Source organism: Podarcis liolepis, assembly GCF_965112155.1.
Source record: "Podarcis liolepis genome assembly, chromosome: 2".
Lineage (NCBI taxonomy): Eukaryota > Metazoa > Chordata > Lepidosauria > Squamata > Lacertidae > Podarcis > Podarcis liolepis.
Window position 1 is genome coordinate 13,431,587 of NC_139555.1, and position 23,943 is coordinate 13,455,529.

The 23,943-nt window shown below is 42.0% G+C and overlaps 1 protein-coding gene across 3 annotated transcripts in view; it reads left to right on the forward strand.

The window, feature by feature from the left end:
• Nucleotides 1-23,943, forward strand: part of LOC310700490 (cyclic AMP-dependent transcription factor ATF-7) — a 103,658-nt gene that overhangs the window by 24,305 nt on the left and 55,410 nt on the right. For 2 of the 3 annotated variants that reach the window (XM_083490196.1, XM_083490198.1), the window contains exon 2: nt 2,079-2,143. In XM_083490196.1, coding sequence (XP_083346322.1) covers nt 2,096-2,143 — 48 coding nt within the window. In that variant the 5' untranslated portion in view covers nt 2,079-2,095. The remainder of the gene's footprint in view (nt 1-2,078; nt 2,144-23,943) is intronic. The other variant, XM_083490197.1, reaches the window with a different exon arrangement.

The window sequence follows — 23,943 nt, forward strand, 5'->3', positions numbered from 1 at the left end:
GTAAATCATGGTTTGATCCTTATTTGGAGGGATTGGTCAAACCACAGTTTACCAGTTCAGAAGTTGCAGGGAACTGTAATTTAGAGGAAACCAGGAAGTCGTCTATAAAGGCGCATCTAATCCACCTTGCAACTAACTGGATACACATTGGCAGTCTAGCCTTGGAATTTGCATATGCAAAGCAGACTTAGGAGAACTTGTGTTTCTGAATACATTTTTATTCCACAATGGCTGCAATTATGCCTCAGTGGCTAATATTTGTCAGCTTCTGACAGACTGCTAGCTCCTCAACTTGCGTTTGGAGATGATTGGAAGAAATGTAAACAGCTGCAATATGTCAGAGTAGCAAATTCCCCAAAGGGATAAAGTTTGCTTTATTACGGCTTTTTAAATCCTGCTATTAAAAAACAATGGGGGATGGAACCATAATTTCTAGAATTTACATGATAAGGTTTTTTTTATTTACTCTTTCTTTTTTATTAATAAGAATCGCTCCACTTACAGCATAACAGGACGGATGCTTTGTTATCCTCAGCTATTGTCGGTGACAAACTACTCTTGCCATCAGTCTTGTAGTTTATCCACCAGGGAGCCAGATTATGGCCTTGTAAAATGGAGTGCCGTTCCTAAAATCCCTTAATTAATTACAATTTCTTGCTCTCTCCCACTGAATATATTGTATGTGCATCAAGAGGCCTTGGATTTATCTCCTTGCTACTTATTTGCACATGTCTGATGGTAGAGCATTTTTAGAAAAGTGCACCTCTTTTTGTGGTACATCAAGAATAGGGGAATCAAGAATAAGGATGATCAAAAAATGTATGGCATTAAAAAACCCCTCTTCATCCTGCAAATCAGAATTAGGGGCCGGGACCTGCAAAACAAACATGGAGGGGATGAAATGGAAGAGTGATTAAACTGTTCTTGGCTTCCACACCTTTTCTGTTGCCTGGACCATTGACTCTTTCTGTGACTGCTAAATGACATCCCCCCTTCCCAAATGGGATGGATGCCTGGATTTCTTTGATCAGTTGGCTAATGGAATATCCGTGTGTGTATGAATAGCGCTTATTTGAGGGATCAAGTCCATTCATGAAATGTATCCAAATGGTCTGGTCTAAGTGTGTTGTGGGACTTTTGCCTGGTCCATTAGCATTCAGGTGGTGGCTGGAGGCAACTCTTGCACTCGTGACTTGTATCACCCTCATGACTTGCTCCGAAGCATCTCACGAGGAAAGGCTACTTTGTGCATTTCCGTGCATGTGCTAGAGTGGCATAAGAAAACATTTAAAGGTAAAGGGACCCCTGATCATTAGGTCCAGTTGCGGACGACTCTGGGGTTGCGGCGCTCATCTCGCTTTATTGGCCGAGGGAGCCGGCGTACAGCTTCCGGGTCATGTGGCCAGCATGACTAAGCTGCTTCTGGCGAACCAGAGCAGCGCACTGAAACGCCGTTTTACCTTCCCGCCAGAGCGGTACCTATTTATCTACTTCTACTTTGACATGCTTTCGAACTGCTAGGTTGGCAGGAGCAGGGACTGAGCAACGGGAGCTCACCCTGTCGCGGGGATTCAAACCTCCGACCTTCTGATTGGCAAGTCCTAGGCTCTGTGATTTAACCCACAGCGCCACCTGCGTCCCTTTAAGAAAATATTTACGGTGTGGTAATTTTGTGTGAATCCTGTGTTGGCATATATTTGAGCTAGATCTCTCCAGGAAAAACTTGGAGAAAAACGCTACTCTCCCATTGCCACCTCCCATCCTTTTTGTTTGGCAGAATGGAGTTATGCTTGCAGGACCTGTTTGTAGGACTTTAACTCAGGGTGCAATCTAGGAACTGTTTCTTTGTAGTCACCCCTGCTTGCCGACAATAGAATGGACAGTAGCCTTGTGAATTTTCTTGGTGTTCCCTGCTCCTTAAAGCAATGGTCCATCTTGTATTACCCCCCCCTTTATTATTACTGCAGATGAACTGTATTCCTGAAAAGTGTGACATAATTGGTGGTATTCACTTTATTAAATTATTTTTCTCTCTCCTCTTTCCCACCCCTTGCTTTTTTTGTGTGTGTCTTGTGTAGCTCAGCTGTGAAAAAATATGGGAGACGACAGGCCATTTGTGTGCAATGCCCCGGGCTGCGGACAGGTACGTTTACAGTATACTTTATTACGAGTGTATCGTTGTGAATCAAAGTGGCTGTTTTATCACTAAGGCAAAGAGTTTAAAGCCAGTGTTTTACGTGATCACTGGAGGTAATCAGATCGGAGGATTTGCAGTCCGTAAATCCAAGTTACGACCAAGTGCAAGGGCTCCAAAGTAATGAAATTTGCCTGGCTTTTGTGCCGTATTGGTGTTCTTTTGGTATACCAACCAACATCCCCAATAATATCCATGGAGCCTGGAAAGGGAAAACCCTATTCTGATCTCCAGTTAATGTTCTCTTCTTTTGTCAAACAAGCCTGAAAAAGAAAACACACAATCTAATTTGTTAGCTACTTTAGGATATTTTTGAAAAGCAGCTTATAATGTATCTGTTTATTAAATGTATGTGTTGGATTGGGCTACTATAGCATGGTAGCAAAACAGATTATGCTGGTTTGACACATATTAGACAATGAAGTCTTCATGCAGTATACATGTATGTAATAAAATGTGTAGCAGCTTTGACATTTTATTCATACAGGCAGCATGGTATACTTTACCTGTGACCGATGAAAGCAATTGGTGGAAAATTGAAGCACCCCAATGACTCACTCATTCCAAATCTGCATTAATACACTTTCTCTTCCTTTTAACAAAACAAAAATGCCCAATTCCCCCTTTTTCTTTTCCTCTCTGTAAAGTCATATTCACTGACCATTTTCGTTCTGCAAAACATTCCAGCCAGTCATGAGTACAGAAGCATTCTGCAAAAGCATCCGGCTCCCAGGGTTGCCAGGATTCTGTTCTCCACACTGGTGCCACAGAGAAGGCTGCACCAATGTGGTACATTTCAGCATTTTCATGAACTGGTCACCCTGTAATCTATATTCGCTATATTACACTTTGAAGTGCTGGGTTAGTCTTTTCTTTGGTCCAAGAGGCACATTCACTGTTGGCTAAACCTGCAAAGGCCTCGTGCCAGCAGTAAGCATGGCTGAAATGGGCATTGGCAACCCAAACTCGCTCGCTCTGTCCTGCACACAGTCTCCCTACCTCATTAGTGGCGAGAGTGCGATAGGTTATTAAGGAGGGCCTTTTGAAGTTGTTATTTCTCTGATGTATTCAAGGAGAGCAGAACTACTCAGTGGGGGCCACATGCTAGAGAGGCAAAAGTGGGGGGGGCAGAGCAATGGGCGTGACTTGTCTTTAAAAGGGAGGTTACATTCCAGCCATGCCTAAGCTGAAGGCTTTTACGCATAACTGTCCTCCATCCAGGTAAGCAAGCAGCATTATCACAGCTCAAGGACACACTCCAGCCTAAGAAACTCAGTGACTGGAAGTTTACTAAGACTTAACTAATACAGCAAACAGTTTAGCACTGTGGCTTGATGGAGGAGCCTCTTTCTCTTGCAAGGTTTTGCAGGTGCATTTCTAGCAAGTTTATTGTATATGCTCAGTAGAGCATAATCTCAGGATTGTGGGTTTGAGCCCCACAATGGACACAAGATTCATGCATTTCATGACCCTCGTGGTCCCTTCAACTGTGATTCTGTGAGTGGTAGCAGAGATATAGATCTGTAAATACATAGGGGGGAAATACTATACGCATGTCAAGACCATGCAGTTGTCTGTATGTCTGAGAGATGTGACCAGTCAGTGCTCACTACTGTCATCCACCGCAAGTTCCTTGTACATGCCAACATATTTTTTTTCCTTTTAATCTGATGTGGGGATCTTCTTCAATGAGCTTTCTATCAGCCTTCAGAATGGTGTGCTCAAAGGTGGGTTTATCTGCCTACGTTTACAGAAACCGTGTCTTCAATTTGCCCCTTTTCTTTTCCTTCTGCCTTCGATTCAAAAGGGGGGAAAAGAAAATCCTACTCATACAATTAATGCATCCCCTTTTATTTTCTCCAATTGGGAACTAATTTATTTTGCATAATATGATGCATATGGAATGGGGCCCAGGAATGTACATAATACTTTGAAAGATGGAATGGTTTCATCACATCCATTAATATGCTTTTTATGTAGTCTGAGAGGAACAGAATGTCTTATGCTGCCACTTCAGCTTATAATGTGTCATAATGAAATGAAATCTTGGTTTGTAGTTTGTGGATGCTAAAAAGTACACCCTCCTATATACCGTATTTTTCGCCCTATAGGACGCACTTTTTCCCCTCCAAAAATGAAGGGGAAATCTGGGTGCGTCCTATGGGGCGAATGCAGGCTTTCGCTGAAGCTTGGAGAGCGAGAGGGTTCTGTGCACACCGACCCCTCTTGCTCTCCAGGCTTCAGGAAGACATCCGCAGCCTAGGCAGCCCTGCGGAAGGTTCCGCAGGGCTGTCTAGGCTGTGGATAGCAGCCTGCTTCCCGGAGCGCCGGGCGCGCCGAAAGCAAAGCACCCGGCGCTTCGGGCAGACATCCGCAGTGTGGGGAGCCCTGCAGGAGTTCCCCGCAGGGCTCCCCACGCTGCGGATAGCAGCCTGCTGCCCGGCGCGAGGGGCGCCCTGAAGCAGAGCGCCCCGCGCGCCGGGCAGACATCGGCCAGCCCCACAAGCTTGGGGGACAGCAGGGAGGCACAGCGCCGCCATCCCGCTGTTCCTCAACCTGTTTTGGTTTCCCCGACCTGGTTTTGGGGGGGAAATAAAGGGAATTTTTTTCCCCTTTATTTCCCCCCAAAAAAACTAGGTGCGTCCTATGGGACGAAAAATACGGTACTTAGTGGTTCTTATGTAAAACCTGGCTGCTGGATCAGGCCAGTGACCCATCCAATCCAGCAGCCTGTTCTTAACGTGTCCAACCAAATGCCTGTGAGAAACCCACAAGAAGGATTTTGAACAGAGGAGCCCTCTTATGGTTTCCAGTAACTGGCATTCAAAAGCATTACTGCCTTCAACTCTTAGTTGTCTCTGCCTGTCTCCTATTAAGGATGCGTAGATCAGTCTGTTCCCAGTGCCTATCAATTTCATGTATTAATGTCATTTATGTCGGCTTCGGCCCAGTATACCTGAAGGAGCACCTCCACCCTCATCATTCATCCCGGACACTGAGGTCCAGCTCCGAGGGCCTTCTGGCGGTTCCCTCCCTGCAAGAAGTGAGGTTACAGGGAACCAGGCAGAGGGCTTTCTCTGCAGTGGTGCCCGCCCTGTGGAATGCCCTCCCATAAGATGTCAGGGAAATAAACAACTATCTGACTTTTAGAAGACATCTGAAGGCAGCCCTGTTTAGGGAAGTTTTTAAAGTTTGATGTTTTATCATGTTTTTAATAGTCTGTTGGGAGCCACCCAGAGTGGCTGGGGAGGCCCGGCCAGATGCGTGGGGTATAAGTAATTATTATTATTATTACTATTATTACTATTACTATTATTATTACTATTATTATTACATATCTTCATAAATCCCTGTTTCCATGTTAATCTGATTTTTTTTTAACACATGTATGAAAAATTTCTATTTATGAACATATCTAAATACGTATATTCTCTCCGAGTACACATTTCTATATATACTTTACCCTAAAATACAACAATTCTTTGATAAAAATACCGTTTTTGTACATTTTTGTATAAGTAGATAATAGTATCACAAAACTTGAAGGGCTGCTAAATCCACAGAATAATTGGATCAAATCCAGCATAGCACCAAGGCAGTCATTCCACCAGTTCAAGGATTTCTGCTTGCTCAATGGAATCTTCTTCACCTCTCTATACCCCAAGCTGTCCTAGGAGTTCCCCCAACCCTCTGGTGCAGATTTGGGGAGGGCACAGGGTGGCGTGGGGGGGGGGAGACCCATTACTCAAGAGCAGACCCCTACATTGATGGGACTTGTTAGTAGAATACTGCCCAATATGTTATTGGGGGTACATATTGGATCAATATGCTGAAAAAATGTGAACCAAACAAAATTCTCCGCCATCCCTTCTCTTTACTGGAGTGTTTGGTGGGGTCAGGGAAGAGCAGGAACAAGTGAGAGCAAGTGAAATAAATTTGAAATACAAGCTGAAAAGTATTGCTGCGAAGCCTTTCCACTTCTGTCTTGAAAGCACGTTAACAATATGAAATGTTCATTCATTATTGCAGCATTTGTGGCAACCAATTAACTTGATTCCCAATTTCTTCCATTCTATTGTTTTTTTGGAAAGTGCTGTTGTGATGAAGGGACGGTGACCTAAAACTGATTTTGATGAGCTTGCTATCCCCTCCACCCTATAATCCACAAGCTACTGGGCTTTTAATGGGCCTGTAAACATGTTTTTGGTTGCTAGGTCTTTAATGGCTGTTATTTTTGGATTCTGTACATGATCACTTCCCAGCAGTAAGCTTGATGTGACACAGCTGAGTTCTAAATGTGCTGCATATACTTCTTTTAAAAAGATTCAGCTGAAGGTCGTTTATCTAGTTTCTTTTCTAAGAGGACAGGTGACAATCTTTCCATTCCAGCTCCTGCCCTAAAGTGGTTGCTTGACAAGAATGTGTCTCTTAGAGGGAGTGGAGGCAGGGGGATCGAAAACTTCCTGTGCCTGAGACTGTATACAGTTCTAAGTCACATTAACTTCAACTTTTTTAGGGTATGCGTCTAGCCCTCATGGTTGCAAAGAAAAACATATCAAATGCTGCCCTCTGAACAGTTTTGAAACCTTTCAGTTTTCACCTAGAATGTACCATCTGAAATCCTTTGTAGATGGATATATTTTAATTTAAAGAAGGTGGTTTTTTTAAACTGACTTCCAATTCCAGTTTGAAGCGCTCATAAGCCCTCCTATTTGGCCATCTAGTCAAATATTGGGGTGTATGGGGGGTTAGGGGAGGGGTAGTACCTCTGGTGGAGGACACCTCATGCTCCTGGGATAGTTTGTCCACCTTTGGTCCTCACCCTACAGTCAGCTCTCGCCTGTAGCTCCTAGAAGCTGTCAGCATGCAACAGCGGCCACACCCCAAGAATGACTTTGGCTGACTGGCTAAACCAGGTGAGGGTGGCCAATGGGTCTCAAATTCTTCATCAATTAGGGGCTTCCCCTGCATGCAAAGACAGGTCCTGGCAGATTAGGCGGACAATACCAAAACTGGGTCCAGTGATCAAGAAAGTGGTTTCTGCGTGGTTTCTGCATGTACAGTGGTGCCTCGCAAGACGAAAAGAATCCGTTCTGCGATTCTCTTCGTCTAGCGGTTTTTTCGTCTTGCGAAGCAAGCCCATTGACGGATTAGCGCTATTAGCGCTGTTAGCGGCTTTTAGCGGCTTATCGGCTTATCGGATCAGCTGATAAGCGGCTTAGCGGCTTAGAAAGGGGGGGGGGAACCCCACAGGAACTCGCAAGACATTTTCATCTTGCGAAGCAAGCCCATAGGAGATTCATTTTGCGAAGCACCTCCAAAACGGAAAACTCTTTCGTCTAGCGAGTTTTCCGTCTTGCGAGACATTCGTCTTGCGGGGCACCACTGTACTTTAGAGGGGAGTGAGGGGCAGAGGGGGCTCAGCCTGGGAAAGTAGCCTGTCTAGAAGAAGGAAATCTCTGATCCTAAACCTCTTCTGCATTGCTAAAAGGCTAAGGAGTAAACTCTACATAAATCCAGATTGGATCCAGAGTTTTTCAAGCACCTACTGTTGGGTGTATGAACAGGCCTTATAAAGTCTTCAGGAAACCTAGTTTGAAAATGGGGTGTCGATGGCGGTAGTGGTAGTACCCATCCTGTTACTACTTGATTGCCCCTAGTCACTGACAACAAATGTCTAATATCTGCTGGAGTGGAGACAGATTCTTTTTATTTTAATTCTTCCTCCAAAGTGCTTCAGGGGTTGTGGTTGTGATCCATATCTTTTATTCTTTTAATAATCTTCTGAGGTAAATTAGGCTGGGAGAGAACGATTAGCTCAAGATCACCCAATAAGCTCTGTGGTTGAACAGTGGCTTAATCTCAGTTCTCCTCTGTTTAATTCCAGCACTTACCACTACATCACATTGGCACACAGACTATGCTCTCAAAACGAGTTGTTTAAATGTAGTTGAAGAGAAACAAGTCTAAGGCTTTTGTCCTTTGGTTTGCGGTTTGTTTGTTTTTCAAGCGCTACCTAAGCACTTCATGTGTAGGATAGTATAATCACATTTAATCGCTGCCCATTGGCAGTTCCTGCCCTGAGACAAGATATCCACAGCCTAAAGTCACTTTTTGGAAACCTCCAAGGAAATCTATTCCATAGTCTTATCTCTGGAAGGTTCTTGGCTGTTTTGGACTGGTAGTTTGAAAGCTATTGTTTAAATTAAACCTGTTGCCCTATAATTTTAAACCCAGAGTTGCAATTTCTGGAGTAAGAATATTGTAGAATACTTTATATTTACATAACATGTGAGAGTTAGGGAGGTGTTTTCGTTTTGGGGAAATCGGTGGTCTGTTGGCCTTTCCTGCTCTTAGTTGCCATAATATACAAACTTGGATGAGTTTCTGAACATCAGGTTTTCTGCTTATTGATATACTGATATTGAAGAGAAACAGATACAGTCAAAGTGTACCCAAATAGCTATATTGAGGGCTTAAATGCCTTTCCCCCAGGCTATTTATTTCTGTATATTCACAGTAATATAGTAATCCAACCAAATGGATAAAGTTCCATTATTTACATAAGTTTTACTTTTTCACACAAGACTAATAAAATTGCCCCTCTGTACAGACTGTAATAGCAAGCTTCATGTACATAATGTTTAAAGGGGAAAGTGTCAGTTTAACATAGACATTTTGGCAGTACTGTGATATCTATGCAGAAGAAAACTTGTAAGAAGCAGCTCTGTGTTTTAGCCGAAAGTGTCAAGTGAAATAGATCCAAATAGTTGGCAGAGACACTGGGCATCCCCAATGGCTACTTAAAATAATCTTCTAAAGCTATTTAAAATACTCTGAGATAATAAAACACATCCTCAGTGGAGCTGAATGTGAGCAATAAACTTTAGCGATGTCATTAAAGCAGAAAGGTATTGACTTAAAAATGTATAATGATGCAACCTTCTCATTAGACCTACTGAAATACACTCTTGTATTAACTGTCTTAGAGACATAAAATTGCCGTCAGTAGAGAAAGGAGCTGATGGCCATTTCACACAATAAAATTGCCACATCAGGGATGCAGATGGAGTGGGATCAGTTTCGTTTTTGCTCACGGCGAAGCACCCCATGTTCAATTCACAGCTCAGCTCACCACCATCTGCTTGTAGATGCTTTTTGGATTAGTGTATTTTAGTGGCCGGCAAAATTAAATACAACTGGTCACATAGTAGGGTGCTTCTGCAACATCTGTGCCATCAATACAACCCTAAGCAGGGTACACACAACCCACATCCCTTGAATAGACAAGATACCCAAGATCTGCCACAGGACATACTGAGCATGTTGCAGTACCATAAAACTGAAAACAAATCAACCCTCCCTTTTGTAGCTTAAAAAAAACCACAACTCAACTGAAAGGTGCAATTCACTCGTTGTCTGGCTGTCACAAAATACAGCAGCTCAATGTTAACGCTATGAATTCCCTTTCCACTCACTTTTTAAAATCCCAAACATATGAAATTTGTAGATGGTGTTATAAAGTATTTAAAATAGAAGGCTGTCATTAGTGTGCTTTATCCAGTACAACTGCCTTGTAGTATAGAATTTTTTTTATGAGTAGCGCAGTAACACTGGCTGTATTCTGGAAGGCAGAGAATTTAGACAGCTACCAAGGAAAAAAATTGGAACATTTCACTTTTTAATACTTACCACAAATCACCACTTAGAGTCTGATCGCATCACTACTTTTATACAAGCCATTTCCTCAAACAATTGTCTGCTTTTTAAACCCACCTCCCGGAGAATTTATTCCCCTTAAGCCTATGCTTCTAAGGGTGTCATCTGCAGAACATCCAAGAAATCAAAAGCTCAGAACCTGCATGAGGCCAGAAAATGACTCCCCCTCTTTGTGCTTTATTGTATCCTCTTATCTTGTCATATAATAGAAATAATGTTTATGGCACTGAAGCCTCAGCACCACTTGGCATTTAACCAACCTCCAAAAGTAGTTTATTGCTTTGTATACTCTGCCACTATAACCATTATCCCTTAAATCTCTATTGCTTTGTAATATACGAGCCAACAAATGGCTTCTGTGATTGGTTAAACATGGCACTGAAGCCAAGGTGTGTTTTATAGCTGGTATAATACAAACCAATATAGATTATTCCTGTTATACAAGCTCTTGTATTAGAAAGAGGGAGGGGGGAAGAGAGAAGGTGCCCTCTCTTTCTTTCAAGAAGATTTCCAGTGACAGGCTGCCCTTGCTTTCTTTGACTTTTTAGTGGCAAATCACGTGATTGTAGAAAAGATCTCATATAAGTACATTGATGCTTTTGAACACAAAACCTTGCATCCATTTTGAGAGTAGTTTCTTCCTTCCTCCACTTGGATAACTGGGTTGTTAGTTGGTTACTGAGAGTTGATCACATAGCCTAAATCCAAACTAATGCACGATGAATGTCTCTCTGCTAGAAAAGTAAATATGAAGGGTAAGCATCTCCCTTTAACTTTTAAATCCCTGAATTTTACTCTTGTGTTAGTTAGCTCTTTGCCAGAATCCCTCTCCTAAAGGTCCATACTTCCCTACATTTCCCCCATTCCTTTTGATCTGCTTTTAGACAACAGCACTGCCTGGACTTGGGAAATAACTGCAGGATGGGGGATGTGGACCAGTTAGGCCAAACCTACATACTTCCCCTTCATGTCCAATAACATTGGGAGGAGGGATTCTCCAGCTGGGTTCCGGAGATCTTAAGGATTTTGCAGAATTCTATCTTGCCCCCAAACTTTTTAGCATCTACATGGAACTTCAGGGAAAGATCATCCAGAGATTTAGTGGGAAGTGTTGGCAGTACTTTTATAACACCCAGCTCTATTTAATTGGCTTAAGTGAAAATGAGAGAAAGTTCTGAGCCAGTGACTGCTGTTGGCAATGGGCCGGATGAGAGACCCCCCCCAAAAAAAGAAACATAATCCTGGCAACATGGAGGTGCTGTGAACAGACGATTTATCTCCTTTGGGAAATAGTGTTCCACTTCTTTTAGACAGGATTGCGCTCCCTGTCAAGAAAGCATAGGAAACTTCCACCCCATGGGCCAATTTTGTGACACATTTAAATGGTGACAAATGCAAGCAATGCTTGCAAAGGAACAATCAGCAGCACAGGCAGGGAGTTAGATCCAACTAATGTCATATGATGTCAGATAACTGGCAGGTGAGCAGACCTGCCCACCTGTCTAATATGGCCTAGAAAGAACTGGCCACAATTGAATTTGGCGCACCAGCCAAAAGGAACTCTTCATCCCTTCCCTAAAGCATTAGGTTCACAGTCCCTGGGTTACTCAAGTAGCATTTCCAGCATGGAGTGCTTTTTCTCGGTTGGGGGCATTATCCATGTTCTGGTAATATCCAGGATTGACTACTGCAGTATGTTTTATATATGAAGCTACCTTTTTGAAGACTGGCAGAAAGCTTCAGTTTGATCAGAATACAGCTTCCAGGCTACTAGCTGGGACCAAGCACTGGTCACATAATACCCTACGTATAGAAGTGCAGTGATTGCCAATCTGTTTCCACACACAATTCCAAGCTCTGGTACTTAAAAATTGCCATAGCTCGAGGCATAGGCACTTGAAAAACTGCCTATTCCCACGTCAACCTTCTTGTATGTTGAGATAATTGACCAGAGGCTGTCCCTGCCATCTGAGATGAGGCAGCTAATGACTGGTAAGAGAATATTTTCAGTATCCCATCTGGGGCATTCCTTTCTCAGAAAGACTCATCTGGTGCAAAACCAGAATCTGCAGCTGAGAACCAGCTGTGTAGAGACACCATGAGGGCCGGTTCTGATAATTGCATTGCTCTCATTTTAATGGCTCAAATACAGGGTTGATAGAAAAATGGCCAAAGACATGTATCTTTGTCATGTCGGAATAATCAGTGTGGTCTAAATAGATTTGCTTTGGCCCATCACCAAGGCCCCTACATGCCAAATCTAAGCCAAAGCACAAGTGTCAAAGGAACATAAAGGGAGACACTGAATAGAAGTGTTTATGTACAAATGCTAGAAGCCTATGATCCAATTTGGGAGACCTGGAGTGCTTTGGCCTTAGAGGATAGCATTGATAGAGTGGTCATAATGGAAACCTGGTGGAATGGAGAGTACCAGTTGTGCATGATTATCTATATCCTAACCCTATAGAAAGGACAGGGAAAGACATACTGGAGGTGGTGTCACACTGTATGTCAAAGAGGGCATCAGCTCCAGCAAACTAGAAACCTTAAAAGGGCCAGACTCATCCACTAAATTGTTCATAGTTATACTGGGCCCTGAGAGTGATTGAGTCCTGGAGATGCGCTATTATTCCCCAGATCAAAAAAGGAGACACAATAAAGACACATAAAATTAGACATAGGGTGGAGAAAATGGGTAGAGAAAACTTTTTCTCCCTCTCTCACAACACTAGAATTTGTGGACATCCAAAGAATCTGAATGTTGGGAAGATTTGGGACAGACAAAAGAAAGTACTTTTTCATGTAGTGTGCAGTTAAGCTATGGAATTCTCCCACAGGAGGCGGTGACGGCCATCGTTTTGGATGTCTTTAAAACAGAATTAGACAAATCCATGGAGGTAAAGGGGACGTGGGTGGCGCTGTGGGTTAAACCACAGAGCCTAGGACTTGCTGATCAGAAGGTCAGCGGTTCGAATCCCTGCAACAGGGTGAGCTCCCGTTGCTCGGTCCCTGTTCCTGCCAACCTAGCAGTTTGAAAGCATGTCAAAGTGAAGTAGATAAATAGGTACCGCTCCAGTGGGAAGGTAAATGGTGTTTCTGTGCGCTGCTCTGGTTCGCCAGAAGCGGCTTAGTCATGCTGGCTACATGACCCGGAAGCTGTACACCGGCTCCCTCGGCCAGTAAAGCGCCGCAACCCCAGAGTCGGTCACGACTGGACCTAACGGTCAGGGGTCCCTTTACCTTTTACCTATGGAGATAAAGGCTATCAATGGCTACAAGACACGATGGCTCTGCTCTTCTTCCATGGTCAGAAGCAATAGGCTTCTGAACACCAGCTGCTGGAAAGCGCAGGAGGGCAGAGCGCTCTCACACACAGGTCCTTCTTGCTGGAGTGCCATAGGCATCTGGTTGGCCATTGAGAACAGGATGCTGGACCAGGCGTGCCATTGGTCTGATCCAGCAGGCCCTATTTAGCATGTGGATTTTGTTGCACAATACACTTATTCTGGAACCATAGAAACAAAACTCGCTGGCTTAATGCCTAAGGCTTCAAGCATCTTGCTAGTAAGGGTTATTACTCCATATTAGCAACAAAGAGGTGGGGTTTTTCCCCCTTTTGTATTTTGCTCAAAAAGGGATCGCTTTCTAACTGGGAGTGCTGAGCTAATTTTTAAATAATAAGTTTGAAAAGTCATCTGAAGCCAGTGAACATTTATTTTTTAACATGCCTATAACTTAAAAATGGCCAAACCAATTTAAACCAAATTGGATAATAAAGAAAAAGCTCCTGGGCTGAGCTCCTGTATGCCAAGTTCCAGCCTAGAATGAATTTTTATTACCAAATTATAAACCTCTTAAAAATGAGGGTCTAAAATGGAAATGTTGACAGACCTTTAACTACAAGAGCATTATAACGTGTTCTGTGCTCTAAAATATAATGAAAGGCTTAAATATTGTTTAATAGCAGCACTTCCAGTAACCTGAAAGCTTAATCATTCTTACTGTGAGGATTCATTGCAGACCTAAGAACCAGTTGAGCCCCACATGCTGTGCTGTATCAACACAAGCACTTGTCTGTCAAATGAAAATTACTCTGGACAGCTCTCCAGATCCTTTCCTCTTCTAAATAAGAGCCAGTCCATTTGATTACATTCTGCTTTGGAGGTGTCATGAAATGTGAACCTTTAGGCCATGATCTGGGGAGGTGGAGAGGAACTTGCACACTGCAGTGTTAAAAAACAGCTTGCTCATTGTTGCCTTTTGGAAAAGTTGGATGGCCACTATCACATCACCAAAAAAAAAAAGGAAATGTATGACCAAAAAAAGAGGATACAGATTTGCATATGCTGATATACAGAGAAATATATGCAGATTTAGAAATAACTTTCACACTTTAAATAGAAATACAGTGCTTCTCAACAGAGTGAGCAAACTATGACCAGAAGATTGGGTACCTGTTCAGTCTACTGTCCAGGTATTAACTGTTAATGGGGAGCTTCAAAACACTTTTCATTCTCCCTTCTTTATATTTAGATTACATTTTGAATGAATCATCCTTCAAAAAGAGGATTGTCCTCTGTAGCGTAGGGTACATGGCCACCCAGTTGAAAACCTTTTCCATGTTGAGAGATGTACTCAAGCAATAGGTTTGATACACAATCTTAAACGATCAGCTTCAGTCCTCCAGTTTCCTCAAGGAGGCTGAAAATTCTACTGTGGTTCTTTGCAAAGTACTTGCATAAGTTCAATCTGTGAATCACTGCTCTACACAGAAGGCACTTCCATGTAGGATTCCCTGGTACAAAGGTTCTGGATGGCACACCTTTTTAAATTTTGTATCTTGGGCCTGTATCAGCAGGGCCCTTTTATTAATATAATTGTTGTTATTATTAATCTTAATTACCGTATTTTTCGCCCTATAGGACACACCTTTTCCCCTCCAAAAATGAAGGGGAAATGTGTGTGCATCCTATGGGGCGAATGCAGGCTTTCGCTGAAGCCTGGAGAGCGAGAGGGATCGGTGCGCACCGACCCCTTTCGCTCTCCAGGCTTCAGGAAGCTATCCGCAAGCCTTGGGAGCCCGCGGGAGTTCCCGCCGGGCTCCCAAGGCTTGCAGACAGCAGCCTGCAGCTCAAAACCCGGGGAGCACAGCGGAGCGCGCCCCGGGCTTCGGGCAGATATCTGCAAGCCTGGGGAGCCCACCGGGAGTTCCCACCGGGCTCCCAAGGCTTGCGGATAGCAGCCTGTTCTGGGGGCTGGGGTCGGGGGAAGCTGGGCTTCCCCCACACCAGCCCCGTGCCTGGGGGGGGGGGGATAATTTTTTTTCTTTATTCCCCCCCCCCCAAAAAAACCCTAGGTGCACCCTATTGGCCAGTGCACCCTATAGGGCGAAAAATACGGTAATTGACCTTCACCCCCAAGGTCCTAGGACAGGTTACAATAATTAAAGCACAATATTAAAAACAGTTTGAAACAACTTCAATCATAGGAATAAGGTGGGTCCTAAAATAATACATTTTAAGTGCCATATGCAAGTGGTACATCTTCAGCACCTGATATTCAGGATCATTAAGTTCAGTTACTAGGACTTGCTGGGAACTTGACGGGCAACTTGTGTTCACATCTAAATGTATTAATGGCTGGTGGTTTAATAAAATTGCCTCCCTTAGTAAAAAAGGAGGCGTGCTTGCATGTCTTTTCTTTATAGACTCTTGAGTATCCTGGCAATAGTGATTTGAGCTGATGTGTGGTTTGTGGTTAGCTCTGAGGATTACTGCAATGGTACAGTTTTACTCTACTCCACAGGCTAGCGAGTAACTGACAATCTTACACAATGCACTTTCTCTTCAGTCCTACAAATGCATTTAGTCAAATAAAGAATGCCCTGCTTTTCTTTATCAAATAAATCCTCAAAAAAATTAAATCTATGAACCATAATATGCCAAATCAATGCCAGCTTTGCAAAAATAACAACAACAAACCAGTAGCTGCACTGGATCAAGCAATATCCCAAACTGTGAGCCTGATAACCCAAGGGGAGTGCAATCTTCTGAGAACCAGCTGCATCCCTAAACCCATATCACACTGTTCCTCTGTATTAAGTTTGAATCAGTTTTCATGCAGACTTCTTTGAGAATAATGTCACAAAGCTGGGGTGGAGAGTGAGACACTATTGTTTCGATGGAACAGTAACAATTTCGAGCTTCTGCCGATGGAAGTAGTGGTCAGCCAGCTTAGTCAAGAATATTTGGGGATCCAAGGCATTAAAGATCGGGGGGGGGGTCTGCCTGTGTTTACCTTGACAGCTGTGTGTCTTGACTCATCAGTTTGAGGTGGCTGTACTACTTGGTTTCTACCAAGGAAGCGTAGGGGGACAGGGAGATACCTCAATGATCATTTTCATGTCTTCGAATTCTGTAGCTGACTGCTGTTCATCAAGCTGGAAGCCACAAAAAGGCCATGAAGTCAAATGTTTTGTATTTATGAGTGATTATCCCTGGCTTGGGGCAAATATTCAGTTGAAGGAGATCAAGCAGTGAGTGTTTGATTTGTATTGCTCCTTAGGCAAGGCACTGCCATCTGTGTGTTTAATCAAAACACCAAATTTAGCGCTTCTGTCTCCACCCCCAATTTCAGAGTACTTTGGAATGTCTTCAATTTTCTGCATTCTAAATATATGTACAGTAAACCTGTAACGTATATACATTTAACTCGTGCTCATTCAACCTGACACACTGGGGGGGGGGGGTGGACTTTGGCAATCCTTCCTTGCCATTGAACCCAATGTGTTTTGATTATATGTGATTTTGGCTTTAGGTGCGATCCCTGAAACGTAAGTTGCAGGCTTACTGTATTTGTAATTCTGAGTTTGGTATGGAAACTGATGCACTATAAGCAGGGGTCATCAGTCTTCTGGGATGTACCTTTAAACCCATATAGAAATGTGAAACCCAGAAATCACTTTCTTCTTCATGCCCATGCTTCTGAACATGTACCTGCACACACATCAGTAATATGAATTATTTAGTCCAATGTTTGAATTCCTAAAATCAACAAACCCCACCCCCTAATCCCCTGCTCCAGTTTTACTCAAATTCTACCCCCCTCCCCGTAGACTAAGAGGACCAAAACAAAATACAGGGAGGCTGGGAACCCCCTGCATGTGTGCACACTTACACATGTAGTTTGAACACTAAATTTGTCTCCCCTGGTAGTGATGCAAAATACTTCAGTCTCCAACCTGAAGCCATCAGAATTAGTCAGGCAATGAAGTGGCACATCACAGGAACAGATGTCGTACTATTTATAGATTAAGATTATCAAGGACAAATGGAAAGTGCCCAGCAATGCTAGGGAATTCTAAAACGAACACGAAATAACCAGCAGAGTTTTGAAATAAGTGGTTAAAATTTTGAAAGGTTCAGCCTGCCCCTTTTGTTCAAAACAGCATCAGATTTTATGCAGACATGGACAGAATCATCCTCCTTGATCTCAGGAACCATCATGCAAAATTTGATGAGGATATATTAAGACAAGTTCAAGCGCACAGAGAAAAAGACAAAACTATTTTCCAAAACATATCGTGGATAGCAATTAACAGGAGGTGCACTTTCTTGTTAATAGCATTTTGGTGCTTTGGTTTTGGTAACACTATCAAAGACAATTTATTTGGGACACAATAAGCAACCAGATCTGGCAGCCCGCAGCATTCGAACTCAAATAGAGTAATAAAGCTGAGGTTGGGAGACTGGCCCCAGGAAACTTGCCACAAACTTCAGTTTTCCAGCTCTAGCATAAGCTTAATGGTTGGACCTGCCTTGATTGTTTTTCAGACTTCGTTCCATAGAAACCAGCAAAATGTAACTTGCAGGGGTTCCATCTTAGATATGCAGACGTTTCTCAGCAGAGGTACATCTGCTGGGTACTATCAAAGGATAGTGCAGAAAGAGTCTGACAATTCTGCTGCTGTGTGCTGAGGAACACTTATTTAAATGACTTTTGAAACCTTGTAGGCTTGGAGATTGTCAGGAATACTCAGATACTAAAAAGGTGTCATTCTGTTTCAATTGTAACTTCTGTTTGCAAATAATGTTATCCTCGTCCTCAAGAGGATAGCTTTTCAAAAAAAATCTGTATAATCATATATTCCAATTTCCTTTAATTTCTTGAATACCCAATGCCTAATTCTTGCTGGTTCCAAACATGAGCTGCTGTTGCCTGCTTCAGTCAAGTTCCTGATAAAGAGTTCAGTCATTCTAGAACCACAATTTTAAAATGGGAAGGAAATGCAGTTAATCAAAGCAGCCCCATTTTGAAGTAGAAGTCAATTTTTAGCCACCTCTTCTACTGCCAATATGAATGATTAATAGCACATGAATTTAATTTTGTTGTTGCTAAGAAAAGCACTTTGGATTCCTCTCTAGGTTATTGGTGCAGAGAATATTCTCAGAAATGTCTAAATGGGATGTAATCTCATTACCAGTTTTTTCACTGCAGAGGCAAGACTGTGAAGGTGACTGACGACTGCGACAATAGTGCAGTTTTTATTTTACGAAATAGCCATCCATTCTTGTGAACTGCCATTTTAAATCAATCCCATTTAACAACAGAACAGTGAGAACCTCTAGTTCTGTTGACGGATGCAAGCTGCTTTGAGAGCAGCGTAATTAGGTCTGTGTATTGAAAGAGTTCCAGGGATCTCCATTCTTGGTACCCTAAATAACAAGCTGGTTTTGTACACTTACCATTTTCCAAACTGGAAACTGCAAATACTGGCTTTAAACAACCAATGAAAGTAGATAATGATATAATTATCTTATAAAAGTCTGATTGTTGCCTGTTAAAACAACCACAGTGATGACATTTTCTGATGCAGCTAACGTCCTAGTCCTAATGAGATGCATTGCACCTCTTTATGGATGCCAAAATACTAAAATACTAATACACTGTAAAATACTAAATTATCAACCCTTGTTTGCTAATATATTAGTCATTCAAACAACCTTCCTCCCTCCCTTCATTCCCAAAGGAAATGCCTGCCAGTCAATCTCCTATAAAAAAGCAGCTTTCGCCCCAACAGACTCTGAATAAATATTATCCAGATTAAGAACCTCTAACTCACAAAAGTTTTCAAATCTTAGTTTTTATTGAACATATTCCTGCAAAATCTTCCTGGAGCCATTTATATCTTTTTCCTTTGTTGCATTCTGTGGTAGCAACATTTTTCAGTTGTGACCAACATTTTTTCAGTTGTATTACATATTAAATTCAAGTTTAAATACAGCAGATTTCTTTCAAATAAGCTATTGAAAAATGAATAGAATCATAGTTTTTTTTTGCATGTCTTGCACATGAACATGACTTGCATGCTTTATTCTGAATTTGCTTATGGGGAGTGGAATTTGGAATCTTCCCTATTAGCAGGTCTCAAGCATTTTCTCCCTGTGGAGAACTTGAAAATTGGTGGAGGATATCTTGGTGGACCATATAATAAACTTATTTTGTTCTATGAATCAACTCAAAACTCACATAACTCATGTTTTTAATATCCATAACATTGCCTTTTCAATGTGATGGATGTGTTTGTGGATTAAATATGAAGAAAAATAACTTTCTTTTCTTCAGCACTGGCACCATCATTATCATCAATCCTGTGCCATATTATGAAAATCACAGGCCCTAGGCTAGGCCACCAAAAAGGGCCATTTTAACTTGTCAGTTTTTAGGGGAAAGTTGGTAGACTGCACAAGTGTCATGTTATGATTATTATTGGATTTGAGGCAGAGCCTTGTAAGCTTCTGTAATAATCTGGCCTTGGCAAATGGTCTTGGATCATCACAATCAGAAAAATAAACCAAATGCTGAGCCAAATACAGATATTATTGACCACAGCTTTTCTGTAGACCCCCTGAGTGGTACACAGACCACGGTTTAAGAATCTATATTTTGCTTTCAAGTGTCAGTGTAGTGGCAAGAAGAAGGAGGAAATTCGGAAGTGATGGAACATACTAGTGAATGGCTGAGTTATTTGTGACTCTAGACCATGAGTAAGGGGAATGGAATTATTCAGTGTACAGAAGCATCAGCTCCTGAATGCTAGATTTGTTTACACGGACATTCCTGATTTTCATAAATGCGTCTCTGCATTCATAGGGACTGCTTGCTTTTTGAAGACAATTAAGGTCGCCCTGTGGCCTGTCAAGTGGTTGACAATCCTTCTGTGTGTGAATGCATGTTCATATTTTTTTTAGTAGCACTCGTAAGAGCAAGTGACTTATCTAGCCCACCCCGCCCCCAGATCAACACATTGGCCTCCATTAATTGATGAACATTTCCCAATCCCTTTCAGGTATGATATTAAAATAATGTTAGAGAGTTTAATTCCCCTGTCTCATTGTCTCCAGTCTCATTCCTCTACTACAGTGGTACCTTGGTTTAAGAACAGCCCTGTTTACGAACTATTCGGTTTACGAACTCCGCAAAACCGGAAGTAGTATCCTGGTTTGCGAACTTTACCTCGGTCTAAGAACGGAAGCCGAACGGTGGAAGGGCACTGGCGGCGGGAGGCCTCATTAGGGAAAGCACACATCGGTTTAAGAACGGTTTCAGTTTAAGAACGGACTTCCGGAACGGATTAAGTTCGTAAACCCGAGGTACCACTGTATTCAGTATTCTACCCCATACATGCTCTATGTACGGTATTCTGTACTTAAATTTAGGAGGATGGGTTCTGTGCTGGTTGCCCAACTCTAGCTACCAGCAGCACTAAGAAGAGATTATTTGTGATCTGATACACATTGCAGTTGAGGCAAATGAAATATACACTTTGCATAGCTTTTTCTACTCTTTTACTAGTCCCGCTACTAGGGGAGAAGTCTAATTTCTGACTGCTGCAAATCCTTTTATGCTTTCTGTCTTCTTTGCTCTCTTCAAGAGATTCTGAGGCTTCCCTGGGTACTAGCTAAAGATATTTTTAAACTGGTTTAAGCAGCCTTAAGGACTAGTCACTAAAAAACATTTTTCTTAGGGCCTCGTTCTTTTAGGATGCTGCAGTCTGCATTTTGTTATCGAAATCTGTGTGTGAAGAGCAGAATCGCAATGTACCTACTGCACTACTATTTACCAGTGATCAAAGCAGCTGTCTAGAAAGAGCTTGCTCGGAACAGGGGGGCTCTTTCAAAGTTTAAATAAAAATACTACTGCTTAATAGGTTTGTGAATCTGGCTCTTCTTGTGAGAGAGGGTTATATCATCATATATGGGAGCAGCAGAGCACGAGCAGCAGTTCATATACCTTTTCATTCCCTCTTCGTGTACGAAAGGATTCAGAAACCTTTCGCCAACTCCATCTGCACTAGACCTCGGAAATGCAGCCAACTGCTGTAAAGCATGTAACAACATGGTAGGGCCTCTGAGATATTTTTGGCCATGCATACCAAGTCAAAAAAACCCATGAGTGAAAAGTTCAATGAGATCTTTATTTGTACAGGGATGAGGGAGAATTTGGTACTTAGGTCAATGCAGATTGGGGGTTCTGAAATGCCTTTTGTTTCCTGTAGGCATCTGAATATGAGCTGCTTAAAGATTCCTTTCCCATTTTTGGAGTGCAGCCCCCTCCTGTAATTTGTTTTATTTTTAATGCAAATAAATGTGTCCCTGTATGTTCAGGCTGTTCACTCCATATTAACATTCACTGGGAAAAGAAGTGTAGATAAATATAGTGATAAATTTAGCTATAGGAATCGGCTGCTTTGTATCGCTTTCCCCCACCTCTAACCGGTTTTTCTAAAATAAACTGGGATGCATGCTTTGAAGCTATATCGGTTAGGTGTTCTTTAGTTGGGATGTAATATTTTAAAGAATATACTGTACTAACGTTTCCCCAACATAAGGGTTCTCTGTTGGGCTAAAGTGCCTAATAGATTGAAAGGTTGGATTTCTCACAGATTTTTGCCAAGTTTCTTTTATTATTATCTCAAAATTAAACTACTATGTTTACTGTCATATCAAATGAATCAAGAGAGTGCCTTGCTCTGAGTGCATCACGCCCACAAACCTGTGACTTTATTTCATTTTAAAGCTGTGTATTTTCCTATGCGCACTCTTTATTATACGGTTTCACTAGGAATTTTCACAAAGGAATTGTTTTGTGCCCTTCTGCCTGCTTTCCTTTCCCACAGTTTATTGTTGTTGTTGTTAATTTCTTTTCTATACCACTTTATACTTTTAAGGGGGGAAAAGGTCAAAGAGCTTTACAAAACATGAAAACATCAAATGAAACAACTCAGAATAAAGCATCACAAAAGAAATTCAAATATAAAGTACACGTCCAAGACAACAAAATTGACAGGAAACTAAAATATTATCTTAAAGATTTCAAAATAAAACATTGCAAAAGAGGTCAACTACAGAATGCACATTTAACGCAGCAAAGTTTGCAACAACAACAACAAACTCAAAACATTTCAAAGCAAAATATAAAATGTACATTTAAAACAGCATAATTAACAAGAGAGTAAAATATTATCAAAAGCATAGAAGGCTGCTGCTGCTGCCAATTCTGCCAGTGGCGGTTCATGGCGGTCAGTCGGTGGTTGTGGAAGTTCAGGCTCGATGACCTGGCTGTCTACTAAGATCGCCAAGATGGTCTCTGTCCTCAGCAGCCTCAGCTTTTTGTAGATGGAGTCAGTCAAGGCCCCAGGTGGGAAAAGGCCTGCAAGGCAAGGAGCAGGTCCCCCAAGACTCGCAGCCAAGAACTATTCCCACTTTCAACCCACATAAATTCTATGCATATTGTACATCTTGAGGATCTTGTTTCTTGTGTGATGTGGCCATTAACATGCTGTTGTAGTGTTTAGTTTTCTTCTCATGCATGCCTGCAACCTGGGTGTGGAGTCTGGAGATGGTCTCTGGGTGTGTTTTCTTCTTGATTCCCATTTTATTTACGAATAAAAGTGTGTACATGTTGCTTTTAACCTGTTGTCCATAACTCACTGAGCAAAGGAAATGTGTTACTTGTCTGCTTGTGAATTCTGACTTCATTTCCATTTTCCATCATCTGTATAGGGAAGAGCTCTAAACTCAGCTGTTAGGCTTAAGGCAAAAAATAATAATATTTGAACTATTCCTATTGGAGATGATAACTTTGCTTTGGAGCTGGCAGTTACCATCTTTCTCAGGCAAGAGCTGTTAAGGGAATCCTAACAGTTGAATGAGTTTTGGGGTAACCAGACAGTTTTGTGAAGCATGTGCTGTATCCTTCCCTGAAAAATCTCCAAAAAAAGAAGCAGGATGAGGTGTTCTGTGAAGTGGACTTGGGACAATGCTGGCCCATTAACTGACCTTGACCGCATGAATTTGCCCTCTGGGTCCATAGATTGTGGGTCACTTGCATTTGTGTCTTCCATACCATGGGAAGAAGACATTAGGATTTTCTTTGTTAATATGGAAAGGTTAGATTTTCTTTCAATTTTACATGAATTCAAACATGACATACCTTGTGATTTAGCCTACGATTTAGTCTACAGTCACGAGACTTGGCAAAGCTAACATATATTCAAGAGTTTATTCATGTTCTTTTTTGCTTCTTGATCTTGATCAAAGCGTGCAAATGTTCAGAAAGCATGAACAAGAGCTTTTCTGAAAGAGAAAAAGAATAGTTGGAGTCTCTTTAAGCCTTATGATCTGCCTTGTGGGGGCATGATTTATGACTTCTGACTAGTGTGGGGTTTGAGAGCCTATGTTTATGAACAAAAGGGATAATGGCAAAGGTAATACCATTGGGAAGAGGGGAAAGTTGACACTTGGACTGACCAGATTGCAGCCATATTCACAGACTGCAGATATTCATGAAAATGGTGTTACACACACACACACACACACACACACACACACACACCTCTCTAATTGCCCACAAGCTTACCAATCTGTGATGTATTTAAGAACATGAGGAGAGCCTCCTGGATCAGGCCTTTGCCCATCAAGCCCAGCTTGCTGTTATCACAGTAGCCAAACAGAATTTGGGCACAAAAA